The following is a 13,147-nucleotide window of genomic DNA, read 5'->3' on the forward strand; positions in this document are numbered from 1 at the left end:
GAAAAGTCTGTCACTGTTTCCATTGTTTCCCCATCTATTTGCCATGAAGTGATGGGACCGGATGCCATAATCTTAGTTTCTCTTAACGTTGAGTTTTAAGCCAACTTTTTCACTCTCCTCTTTCACTTTCATCAAGAAGCTCTTTAATTCTTCTTCACTTTCTGCCATATGGGTGGTGTCATCTGCATATCTGAGGTTATTGATATTTCTCACAGCAATCTTGATTCCAGCTGTACTTCATCCAGCCTGGCATTTCGCATGATGTACTCTGCATATAAATTAAATAAGCAGGGTGACAACATACAGTTTTGATGTACTCCTTTCCCAATTTGGAACCAGTCTGTTGTTTCATGTCCAGTTCTAACTGTTGCTTCTTGACCTGCATACAGATTTCTCAGGAGGCAGGTCATGTGGTCTGGAATTTTCCAGTTTGTTGTGATCCACACAGTCAAAGGCTTTGGCATAGTCAATAAAGCAAAAGTAGATGTTTTTCTGGAACTCTCTTGCTTTTTTGATGTTTCAGCAGATGTTGGCAGTTTGATCTCTAGTTCCGTCTATCTAGCTTGAACATCTGGAAGTTCTCAGTTCGTGTACTGTTGAAGCCTGGCTTGAAGAATTTTGAGCATTACTTTGCTGGCGTGTGAAATAAGGGCAATTGTGTGGTAATTTGAACATTCTTTGGCATTGGAATGTTTGGGATTGGAATGAAAACTGACCTTTTCTGGTCCAGGAATGAAAACTGACCTTTTCTGGTCCAATGGCCACTGCTGAATTTTCTGGCATATTGAGTGCAGCAGTTTCATAGCATCATCTTTTAGGATCTTAAATAGCTCCGCTGGAATTCCATCTTTTAGGATTTGAAATGGCTCAACTGGAATTCCATTCCACCTCCACCAGCTGTGTTTGTAGTGATGCTCCCTAAGGCCCATTTGACTTCGCACTCCAGGATGTCTGGCTCTAGGTGGGTGATCACACCATCATGGTTATCTGGGTCATGAAGATCTTTTTTGTATAGTTCTGTGTATTCTTGCCACCTCTCCTTAATATCTTCTGCTTCTGTTAGGTCCATACCATTTCTGTCCTTTATTGTGCTCATCTTTGGTATAAAGTAAAAACATTTGCCCTAAAAGAAATGAAACTAAAATTTAAGGAGGTGAAGAAGGTGGAAATTACCTGATCTCCTTGAAAGATTAATATTTCTGTATTTGTTGTTGTTTAGTCACTAAATTGTGTCTGACTCTTTTGCATGTCCATGGACTGTAGCCCACCAGGTTCCTCTTTCCATGAGATTTTCCGGGCTGGGCTACTGGAATGGGTTGCCATTTCCTTCTCGAGAGGATCTTCCTAACCTAGGGATGGAACCAGCACAGGGATTAACCTGGTCTCCTGCATTGCAGGTGGTCTCCCCACCATACCAAAGACCAGTCTTCATCCAAAGAAGGTGATGTTGTATATGTGGTGGGATTGGAAGGGTGTCCTCTATTATGAGCTCCTTCCAGAAAACCAAATGATTCCAATTAGACCAACTGAAAACAGCACTTGACATAAAGTGTCTGGAATTAACATATAGCACACACCTGCATGTGTGTGCGCTCAGTTATGTCTGACTCTTTGCAACACGATGGACTGTAGACTACCAGGCTTCTCTGACCATGGAGTTTTCCAGGCAAGCATAGTGGAGTGGGTTGCCATTTCCTACTCCGGGGGATATTCCCGACCGAGGGATCAAACCCTCATCTCTTGCGTCTCCTGCATTGACAGGAATTCTTTACCACTGTGCCACCTGGGAACCTCAGAAAAAGCATAATCTTCTATTTATTTTGGTCTTTACAAAATTCTCTTAATGGAAAAAATTTCAATTCCCTGGAAGACTGTAAAAGTAACCTGGAAATGAAGTCACCTGAAAAATGGTAGAAGGTAGTAGAACAAAATGGTGAATATGTTGTTCAACAAAGTGCTCGGTGAAAATGAAAAATGTGTCTTCTATTTTTACTTAAAAACCAAAGGAACTTTTTGGCCAATAGATCAGGTTCAGGTCATAAAGAACCTTGATTTCTAGAGACCTTGGACTTAATTGTAATGGTATAGTTAGTGGGGAGCCAATGAAGATTTCTGGAACAAAGCGTGTGCTTAAGTGCAGTTAATCTGCCAGTATTGTGTAGGCCAGTTGGAGGGATGGGGAAGAGAGACCAGAGAAGACGGCTAAAAATTAAGCTATTAAAGTAATACAAAAAAATTAAGCGATAGAAAAAGGGAAAAGTTGAAAGAAAGCACAAAGGTTGAGTGAGCAGGTCTTCAAAAGATGAATATATGCCAAGTTTTAGTAACTAAAGGTGTATACGCCTTGGGGCTCAGTCCGTAACCCAAGACTGGATATGGGTCCAGGTTGACAGACCTGGAACACAGATGAATAACAGATGTCTGATGAAGGATGAGTTTTGTAGTGTTTTAAGGTGCCAGAGGGCATTCCTATGAAGTTGTTTTTCAGTCAGATCCTTGATATACTTGGCTTCTGTGACACTGCTCTCTTGATCATTAACATCTCTGAATGTTCTTTACAGATACCTACTTTTATCTGCCTGCTGTATATATTGATAGTACTCTGAGTTACATCCTTAAGCCTTTATCATTTTACTTTACTCCAGGCTTTTCTAGCCAGATTCTGAAGCACAGGCTTACTAAGTAGGATCCCCTCTACCCTCAGCTTTCAGCAATAGGCTTGGAGCAGACTTCCTATTTATTCAGGTATGCCATACATTGATCATCTTCCACTTATTATGGCATGTAAACCCCTTCATGGATCACAGCCTTGTCGTGGCGAAGGGGCTTGTGTAACTCAATGAAGCTATGAACCATGCCGTGCAGGGCCACCCAAGACGGACAGGTCATAGTGAAGAGTTCTGACAAAATGTGGTCCGCTGGAGGAGGAAATGGCAACCCACTCCAGTATTCTTGCCGTGAAAACCCCAAGAACAGTACGAAAAGGAAAAACGATATGACACCAGAAGATGAACCCCCCGGGTCAAAATCTGTCCAGTATGCTACTAGGGAAGAGCAAAAGCCAATTTACCAATAACTCCAGAAAGAATGAAGCAGCTGGGCCAAAGCAGAAATGACACTCAGTTGTGGATGTGTCTGGTGGTGAAAGAAAAGTCCAGTGCTCTAAAGAACAATATTTCATATGAACCTGAAATGTTAGGTCCATGAATCAAGGTAAATTGGATGTGGTCAAGCAGGAGATGGTAAGAGTGAACATCGACATCTTAGGAATCAGTGGACAAAAATGGACAGGAATGGGTGAATTTAATTCAGATGACCATTATATCTACTGCTGTGGGCAAGAATCCCTTAGAAGAAATGGAGTAGCCCTCATAATCAACAAGAGTCCGAAATGCAGTACTTGAGTCAATATCAAAAATAACAGATGTTTTCGGTTCATTTTCAAGGCAAACCATCCAAAATGTCAGCTATACTTTATGTTGACTCCTCCCCACCCCCCAGCCAAAAAAAGAAAAAGAAGAAAAAGAAATATAGGGAGGTAAAATTTCCAGTGAAAAATGTTTATTTTACAGTGTTACAATTCTCCAACTAATGATACCCCAAAATTAAGAAGCATAAAAAAAACTGGTTATTTTGTTTTCATAGTTTCTAACATAGAAAGGGGGAAAATGTCTAATTGTGGAGAATCAAGATGAAATATATTAACTTGACTGTACTGTTCTAAAAATGTGTGCATCTAGATGATTCTGAACAACTTCTGAATGGCCTAACTGTGATGCCTCAGTCCAGTGATAATGACACAGTGATGTTAGAATCAGAATATCAAGGTCAAGTTCCAGTGCAAAAGGTAAGAATAATGTTATTTTTTTCTCACAGATCTTGAAGAAATTTACAATTGAATATAGAAATGGCACAGAGGTATTTTAAGTGCTAATTTGAATGAATTTTGGATCTCTTAAGACTAACTTTTGCCTATTTGTTAAAAAACAGAAGTTAAACTGTGAGCAACACCTTTCCCCACCCTCTACCATCAGTCCTCATATTTGTGTTTAATTTCAAATTCTAGAATGCTGGTATTTGCCAGCTATCCTTATTTTAAAACATGTTATAAAACTAGCTTTTACAATCTGTTGTAGGTGATTTCCTCATGGAGTCTTCTGGGCACTTAATCTCAGACCACACATTGATCAGTCTTTCAACAAGTATTCTAGATGTTTGGGATACATTAGATACATCAGGTACTATTCCAGACATTTGAATATAGTTGTTGTTTTTCAGTCACTAAGTTGTGTCCGACTCTTTGTGATCCCATGGCCTGTGGCACGCAAGGCTCCCCTGTCCACTGTGCCCCGGATTTTACTCAAATTCATGTCCATTGAGTTAGTGATGCTATCTAACGATCTCATCCTCTGCCGCCCTTTCTCCTTTTGCCTTCAATTTTTCCCAGCATCAGGGTCTTTTCCAATGAGTCGGCTCTTTGTATCAGATGACCAAAGTATTGGAATTTCAGCTTTAGCGTCAGTCCTTCCAATGAATAGTCAGGGTTGATTTCCTTTAGGAGAACTGGTTTGATCTCCTTCCAGTCAAAGTGACTCTCAAAACTAATTGTCAGAAACTGACCATGAATGAGATATTCACATATCCCCTCTTTTTTCTCTCCCTTCCTTCCTTCCATCATTTCCTATCGACATTTTGGACTGGATAAGTTTTTGTTGAGAGTATGGTCTATACATTGTAGGATGCTTCACAGGGACCCTCACCTCTACCCACTAGATGTTAGTAACACCCTTTTCTTCACCCATATTTGACAACCAAAAACTTTACTGACATCACCATATGTCTTCCCTGGGCAAAGGAGAATCACCCTCAACTGAAAAGCACTGCCTTAATTTTACCTCGAATCTAGCTATTGCCCCATCCCTGTAATTTGCCCTATCAGAAGAATCAATGATGTCTAAAATTGCTGTGTCCCTCCCAAAGTCTTGAAGGTGTGAGGAAGTCAGGGTCTTCTACTAGTTCTCTCTCTAAACATCCACTGTGGTGCTTTCAGTTACAGTCTCTCTGCAGATGACTCATATATACTTCTAGACCTGGCATCCTGTGAGTTTTAATCCTTTTTGATTTCTCAGTCTCCTGAAGTCAAGGAATTGCTAAACTCTTTGGCTTTTATTTTCAAGATGTTTCCTTTTCCACTTCTACCTCATAGACCAGGCCTTATTGCCTTCAATGTAAGCTCTTTGTAATATTTATAATGCAGACTGACTTGAAACCCTCCTTGTTCTAATCTATTTTTATTTATTTATTTATTTTTGGTTGCACTGGGTCTTCATTGCGGTACTCAGGCTTCTCATTGCATTGTCTTCTCTTGTGGAGTATAGACTCTAGGCACATGGGCTTCAGTAGTTCTAGCATGCAGGCTCTGTAGTTACGGCATGCAGGCCCTAGAGCATGGGCATGGTAGTTGTGGTACACGGTTTTAGTTGCTCCGTGGCATGTGGAATCTTCGCAGACTAGGGATTGAACCCATGTCCCCTGCATTGGCAGGCAAATTCTTATCCACTATACCACAGTGAAGTCCCCATTCTGCTTTGAACATTCTTTTAACTGTACTTCTTGATGTATTGCTCTGATCATATAATTATTATATACGAAACCTTCAATAGTTTCTAGCTTTGACTTCAAAATGAAGATTAAGCACCTTTACATTGTGACTCCAATTTAGCTTTTCCGTCTTAGGCATATGCCTATGTTTTTCCTTCTGTGAGGAATGCTTTCCATTCTCACCTCAAAATCTTATTCTTCTCTGTAATATCTGAAAAATTGTCCCATACTCCAAACCCAAATATGAACTTTCCTGTTTTAGGGTCTGCCAGAATTTTATTGCAGCTAAATAGACATTTTAAGGACAAAACCAGAGACCAGGGTTTCATCCTGGTTTCATCCTCCCTTTATTTCCTATTAAGTATACTACCATGTTATGTTTCATGTCTCTATCTGCAGGCAATATTCTTTAACTGACTCAGTAGAAAAGTGAAGTGTGAAACTAGTATTTAGCCCATTCCATGGGTAGGAACAAAAATAGGTTTTATAGGTAACATATAAGAAAGACTTCATAAATACAACTGGGTGACCAATGGTGAAGGTTTGTATGTGTGTGTTAGGGGTGAGGAAGGATGTTTGACTCCTTTAATAAAATATATTATTAAAAGTTTACTTTTTTAAAAAAAATGTGGTACTGGAAGATTTTCAACTACATACATTTCTGTTGGTCAGCCACAGATCTTTCCCTTGGCCTGTTTCAGTTAAGAACAGCGATCACAAGCAGTTAGTTCTTTTCTTCATACCAAAGAAAGGAAAACAAAGCTATGTCAGAGGGTTTTCAACAAATACTGTACCATTCTTACTTCTTACAGTCTTTTTGCCATCATCTTACTTTGCCTCTAGAGATTAATCACTTGTATACTTGCTTTATTTTTTGCATAGAATAATTTTTTTTAAGATTGTAACTTAATTTTTATATTGAAATACAGTTGATTTATAGTGTTGTGTTAATTACTGCTGTATAGCAAAGTGATTCATATATACACATATATATATAATACATACACACACACATTTTCCATTATGGTCATAGGGTATTGATTATAGTTGTCTGTGCTATACAGTAGGACCTTGTTCATAAATGTCTTGATTACAGTGACCAGTTAATTTTTATATTCTTTATAGATTATCATACCCTTAACATATGTTTCACATTAAATTGAAATAACTGTCAAGCATGCTGTTTTAATTTGGTCTTAGATGAATAATTGAATTTAGCTAATTTATTATCCTATTTTTTTTCTACTTTAGTAACCTTTAACTTTAGTAAAATTACCTAAAGCCTTTGGAATCTTTATTTTTGATTTTTATCAAAAATAATATTTTTTTTCCAAATAGTTGACATCTTTAGATGTATACTGAATCAAATATTTGTTTTAGGATATAAAGATCAAGAATGCAGATTCTTGGAAAAGTTTAGGCAAACCGGTCAAAACATCAGGTGTACTGAAATCATCAGATGAGCTCTTCAACCAGTTTAGAAAAGCAGCAATAGAAAAGGAAGTAAGAGCTCGAACACAGGAACTAATACGGAAACATCTGGAACAGAATACAAAGGAACCAAAAGTATTTCAAGAAAATCAGAGGTCTGTAATTATTTGGATTAGTGGAGATTTGGGGAGATACAGACATGTATTTTAAATATATTAAATTTCTTTTTTGTAAGTGATTATATTCAGCTATTTAGTAGACCACTGAGCAAATTATATTTAGAAAAGTGAATTTTTACTGATTTTTTAAAAATTAAGTAGTAATACCTATTTTAAAGGGGATATAAATAATCAAGTGATTAAAGAAGCTATTAAAAATACTAATATTACTAAATTATAATGGTATCATTATTTTCCAGAAATGTCTTAATATTGTTTCCATTCTATATATAAGAAGATAATGGTAAACTTTGGTCATAATTTTCCAAAACCTTCTCTTTGTTAACATATATTGCCCTATGTAAAATTTGACATCAGAAATATTAAAAAATAATGTCATAACATGAAGAAGGACATCTAGAACACTGCTTTATATTTGTCATTTGACAAATGTATCTTCATAATAAAAAGTTTTAAGGAGCTTGAAACCTACTTTTCACTTTACTGTTTCTTAAGGGACCATGGCTTCACTCTAGAATCTTTTCCAAATAAAATGCAAAACAAGTGTCTTGAAGAAGAACAAAAAGAAGATCAGCAGTCACAGGAAGCTCAAGATAAAGACAAACTGTGGCTTCTGAAAGACCGAAATTTAGCACGGGAGAAAGAGCAAGAGCGGAGGAGAAGAGAAGCAGTAAGTGAATTTTAGTTTACTGAATCTAACAAAGGGAAGATTTAACAGGGCAGTGTCTTTACATGTTCAAAGATGTATTCTAGGTGGTTCTTCAGTAACAATTACCTCTTTAGTGTGAGGAGTTACTTCTTTAGTGAGGATCAAGTTCATTCTAAAATTAGAGAGTAAAATTAAAATCTCATAGTTAAATGACACAAGCATAGCATAATAATAGAGTATCAATCCTTGAGCCTTTGGGTTTGGGTTTGAACTTTGGGTTCAAATCCTGGTTCTTCCATTAAATAGACCTTAGAGCCTGGGCTATTCATTTAACCTCCTTGTGCCTCAGTTTCCTTATCTGTAAAGGTAAAAGGTGAAATGAATTTACTTGTATTAAGCACATTTGAAAATGCCTGGCACAAAGGTAGAATCACTTACTGTTGTTATTCTTGAAAAACCTATAAACTACCTGTGAATTGTGGCCAAAAGATATGCCATCTTAGTCAGTGTTTAGTTCAACTCTGCATCAAGTTATATGTCAGTTATACTTTGATGAAACCGGAAACCAAAACAAAAAAAAACAAAAACACCATAAAATTTCTATTTAAGGTGTTCTTAATATATAAAAAGTATAGAATTCTTCCTTTTATCTGTGGATTATTTAGAAGTGTGTTATTTAGTTTTCCAAATATTTGGAAATTTTCTAGCTAGTGAAAATAATAGAAAATTAGTGATTTCTAATTCAATTCCATTGTGGTTAGAGAACACACAATATCTTGAATTATTTTAAATTCACTAATAAGACTTGTTTTATAGCCCAGATTATGATCTACCTTGGTAAATATTCTGTATGCACTTAGAGTTCCCACATGTTCCTACCCTTTCCCCTACCAATCACAGTCTCTTCCACCATTAACATCCCACTTTAGTGTGGTACATTTGTTATCCAATCTATGAATTAACATTGCCACACCATTGTCAATCTTGGTTTATCAAGCAAAGTCTATAGTTAGCATCCGGGTTCACTCTCTGTGTTGTAATTTATGGGTTTTGACAAATGTATAATGACATACATCAACCACTGTGGTACTCTCCTTTTGCTGAAAATTCCCTGTTCTCCTTATGTTCACCCCTCCCTCCTAAACCTTTACAGCCACTGATCTTTTTATTGCCATAGTTTTGCCATTTCCAGAATGTTATATAGTTGGAATCTTTAGTGATTGCAGTTACTTTTGTATTAGACCACTTGAAGTTGTCCCATCTCAGACATTAGTCATAATATCTAGAAGTTTGATTTGGGTATTTTTAATGTTTTTAGTAACTCTGTTAAACTTTTGAACAAATAGAATACAATTATCATAATTGTTTAATGGGTTCTCTGCTAATTCTAATATTTGTCACTTGCATGTTGGTTTCAATTGATTGATTAATCTCCTTTACAGATAATGTTTTTCTCCTTTACTTAACCTGGTAACCATTGATGCCAGATATAAATTTTATCTTGTTGAGTGCTGGATATTTTTGTAATCCTGGAAAGGTCATGTGAACTCACAGGTCATACAGAAGTACTAGTTCCAGAAGAAAAAAGTCATTGCCCTTTGCTGTAGTGTTGACTGGGCTTACCAGATGGCTCAGTGGTAAAGAATCCGCCGGCAAATGCAGGAGACACAGGGTTTGATGCCTGGGTCTAGAAGATCCCCAGGAGAAGGAAATGGCAACTCACTCCAGTATTCTTGCCTGAAAAATTCCATGGAGGAGTCTGGTGGGCTGCAGTCCATGGGGTCAGAGTCAGACATGACTAAGCAACCGAGCACACAAGTAGTATTGATTATGATACAAATGAATTTCCTAGGAAATAAAATACAAGTTTTATCAGCTTATTTATAATGTGAAGACAGAAACAAACTGTATTGACCAGTGTTGTAACATATGATGGAGTTTACTTTAGAGCAATATGCTCTTATACAACAGCAGTCCCCAATCTTTTTGGCACCAGGGACTAGTTTTGCGGAAAACAATTTTCCCACAGACTGGGTGGGGGTGGGGTGCTTACCAGATGATTCAAGTGCATTACACTTACTATGTACTTTATTTCTGTTATTACACTGTGATATATAATGAAATAATTGTACAGCTCACCAAGATGCAGAATCAGTGAGAGCCCTGAGCTTGTTTTCCTGCAACTAGATGATCCCATCTCAGGGGATGGGAGACAATGACGTCTGAAGTGTGTTGCTTATGTCCAGTCTACTGCATAATCTCCAGTCTGTGACCTGGGGGTTGGGAATCTCTGTTACAGAACTTTCTACAGTTATAGGAATGTGCTTTACGCAATAAACTATAATACCAGCTGCTGCTGCTGCTGCTGCTAAGTCACTTCAGTCATGTCCGACCCTGTGCAACCCCATAGACGGCAGCCCACCAGGCTCCCCCGTCCCTGGGATTCTCCAGGCAAGAACACTGGAGTGGGTTGCCATTTCCTTCTCCAATGCATGAAAGTGAAAAGTGAAAGTGAAGTCGCTCAGTCGTGTCCGACTCTTCGTGACCCCACAGACTGCAGCCCACCAGGCTCCTCTGTCCATGGGATTTTCCAGGCAAAAGTATTGGAGTGGGTTGCCATTGCCTTCTCCATAATACCAGCTAGCTACATGTTATTAGGACTTAAAACGTGGCTAATGGAACTAAGGAAGTCAATTTTTCATTTTATTGAATTTTAATAAATTTAAATAGCAAATTTTTATATTTATTTTTGAAGTTCTTTATTAAAATTTAATTAGTACTTTACTAGAAGTATTTCTCTAGTGACCTAGGAATTTTTCCTTTTGGTACTCACAAGGGCCTGACTTTAGCTACCCACAAGTAATATCTCAGCAACTTCCTGCTACCCAACAACCCAACTAGGCAATCTGGTATTTCTAAAATCCAAGCATTTTTCTGGAACTCACTGGAACGTGACTAGAAGTGCCACCTCTAGCAGCTTGACAATTAAAAACTTGACTTTGGAGCTACCTACTATCATTCTTGACACTCCAGACTCTTATGCTGCAGCTTCTGGACCAGATTGGTACTGTAAATGGCAGCAATAACTTGACATCTAGCATAAGCTCCCTAGGAGAGCCTCTGCCAGTTCCCTTGACCCAAATTTTGATCTTAAGTTTGAATGGTTGAAGTGTATATTAGGACCACCGTAAAAGGAATTTCCAGGTTATAGTGTCAGCTGCAGAGAGCTTTAGTATTTAAATTGTGGTATCTAAGGTTAATTGGTACAGGCAGTATCCAGTTTGATATCAATCAATATCCACAAATTCAGATTTAGTCAAGATGGAAGAGAATCTAAAAGTACTTTTAAATAAAACAAGTTTCATTACATATTTTTGGAACTTTGTGGTAAGCCTGGATACTTAGAGATAAGAGTATCAGTGATATTTAAACCAGGACAGTGTATCCAACATTCACTGGAACATTAAAAAAGAACTTCTGAGGAACTATTTGCTTGGGCTAGACATTTGGTATCCTAATAGCTGGCGCTAGGAAAATAGCTGGGGTTAAGATCTAAGAATTTACCCTTGTCTCTAAATCATATTTAAAGACATTTTCGTAGTTTTTAAGAATCACACAACTTCTTATTAAATAATATCCTTTTGGTAACCAAGTCATAATTCTAAATCTCCCACATAATCAGAGAACACTGATTCTTATCCAGGAAGTCAACCAACTGGTTACAAACTGGTGCTACTACTGTGAGCTGCTACTGTTCACTGGTCTTAAAAAAAAATTGAACTTTCATAGTTGGTGTCATTTTAGTCTTTGTGGCAAAGACTAACTTGTGTCTCACGGACATTTAGAGAAGTCTTCAGAGTATAGTAAGAAAACATTTGTTTCTTTTGTCTTAATTTAGCTTTTCCTATACTTTAGCTTATTTTATTTAGTTTTTTAGCATATAATAAGCAAAACTGTGCTGAATGTTATACATTCAGTCTGGTCGCTCTTCATAAATACCTGTATATAAAATAAACTTGGTTAGACAATTTGCCTTAGGTTACACAGTATTGGGCAGAATCATGACTTTACCATTATATATTATAGTTCTCTCACATGGGTAAGATAGTAGTTTATTAAGAAAATAATTTTGTGTGTCTAGTCCTGTATTGGTTAGAGAGACACATCAAACCATGTAATCTTAGTTCATGTGTAGATTAACACTGAGAACTTTCTTACTTGGAGAGATAAGTTAAACTTGTTCTTTGTGTTCTTGTAAGTTTTAATTTTTATTTATCATGTGAAAGATATTTTAACAAAAATCAGTAGTTGAACAGAAATTAGAAGTTATGTACAAACTCATTATGTTAAATGAAGTGCATTCATTTTCTGTGTTCCAAATATTGCATTATCATTTTCTTATATAGATGTAATACAGTGAAGGCATAAACTTTTAAAGTAACATTTATATTTTCTCTTCTTTTCTACAGATGGCTGGTACCATTGATATGACTCTTCAAAGTGACATTATGACAATGTTTGAAAACAACTTTGATTACAACTCAGTTTTTTGATTAACCATCAACTTAAATGAATTATAAAAGATTAAAAAGCAAATGGTAAAATGATTGCTTTCCAACACCAAGATACCAACTTAAATTGTATTTTGACTGCTCTAAGATGATTAAACAATTTTCACTTACATTTTTTGATAACTATATGTTCATTTTTTAACGACATAATTTATAGGAAATTTTATAGTTTTGAATACCTAAAAATTGAATAAACTCCCAAATGTTATTCATTTTACCAATATTCTACTATATATTATAGATCCTATCTAAGCAATGAAAATCCCAAAAGATGGTCCCTTCTTGTTTTGATATAGGGATCAAAAAAAAGAGTTCTTGTTGAGTTTCTAACTTCGTTTTTTTTTTTTTTTACAGGGAGTTGTCCTTAAATGGAGTTCAGGCCTCTTTTTGGAGTATAGGGCCCTTTTGTAATGTAAATAATGTTTCAATGAGCCATGATTCTGCCTGGGTTTCTTTAAATGACTGTGTGGCAAAATGTGGGGCCTACAAGCAGGGTTGTTTTGTTTTGTTAATTTATTATTTTATTTACTTTTTAAAATTGAAGTATAATTAATCTGTAATACTGTGTTAGTTCCAGGTGTACAACATAGTGATTCAATATGTCTGTATTATTACAAAATGATCACCATGAGCTTGTAACTTTTAAAACAGATATTTGTCTGCCTTCAGAAATATTTAGAACCTCTAACAAATAACACCTGGTTTCTTGGAGTGTC

The 13,147-nt window shown here is 36.6% G+C and overlaps 1 protein-coding gene across 1 annotated transcript in view; it reads left to right on the top strand.

The window, feature by feature from the left end:
* BRDT (bromodomain, testis-specific) overlaps positions 1-12,413 on the top strand; it is a 40,858-nt gene extending 28,445 nt beyond the window's left edge. Inside the window, exons 14-17 of the mRNA XM_010860506.1 lie at positions 3,741-3,847; positions 6,982-7,187; positions 7,707-7,881; positions 12,330-12,413. Of these exons, the coding sequence (XP_010858808.1) occupies positions 3,741-3,847; positions 6,982-7,187; positions 7,707-7,881; positions 12,330-12,413 (572 nt within the window). The remainder of the gene's footprint in view (positions 1-3,740; positions 3,848-6,981; positions 7,188-7,706; positions 7,882-12,329) is intronic.
* Positions 12,414-13,147: the final 734 nt, after the last annotated feature.

This window comes from Bison bison, unplaced genomic scaffold (genome assembly GCF_000754665.1).
Source record: "Bison bison bison isolate TAMUID 2011002044 unplaced genomic scaffold, Bison_UMD1.0 scf7180017864466, whole genome shotgun sequence".
Classification (NCBI taxonomy): domain Eukaryota; kingdom Metazoa; phylum Chordata; class Mammalia; order Artiodactyla; family Bovidae; genus Bison; species Bison bison.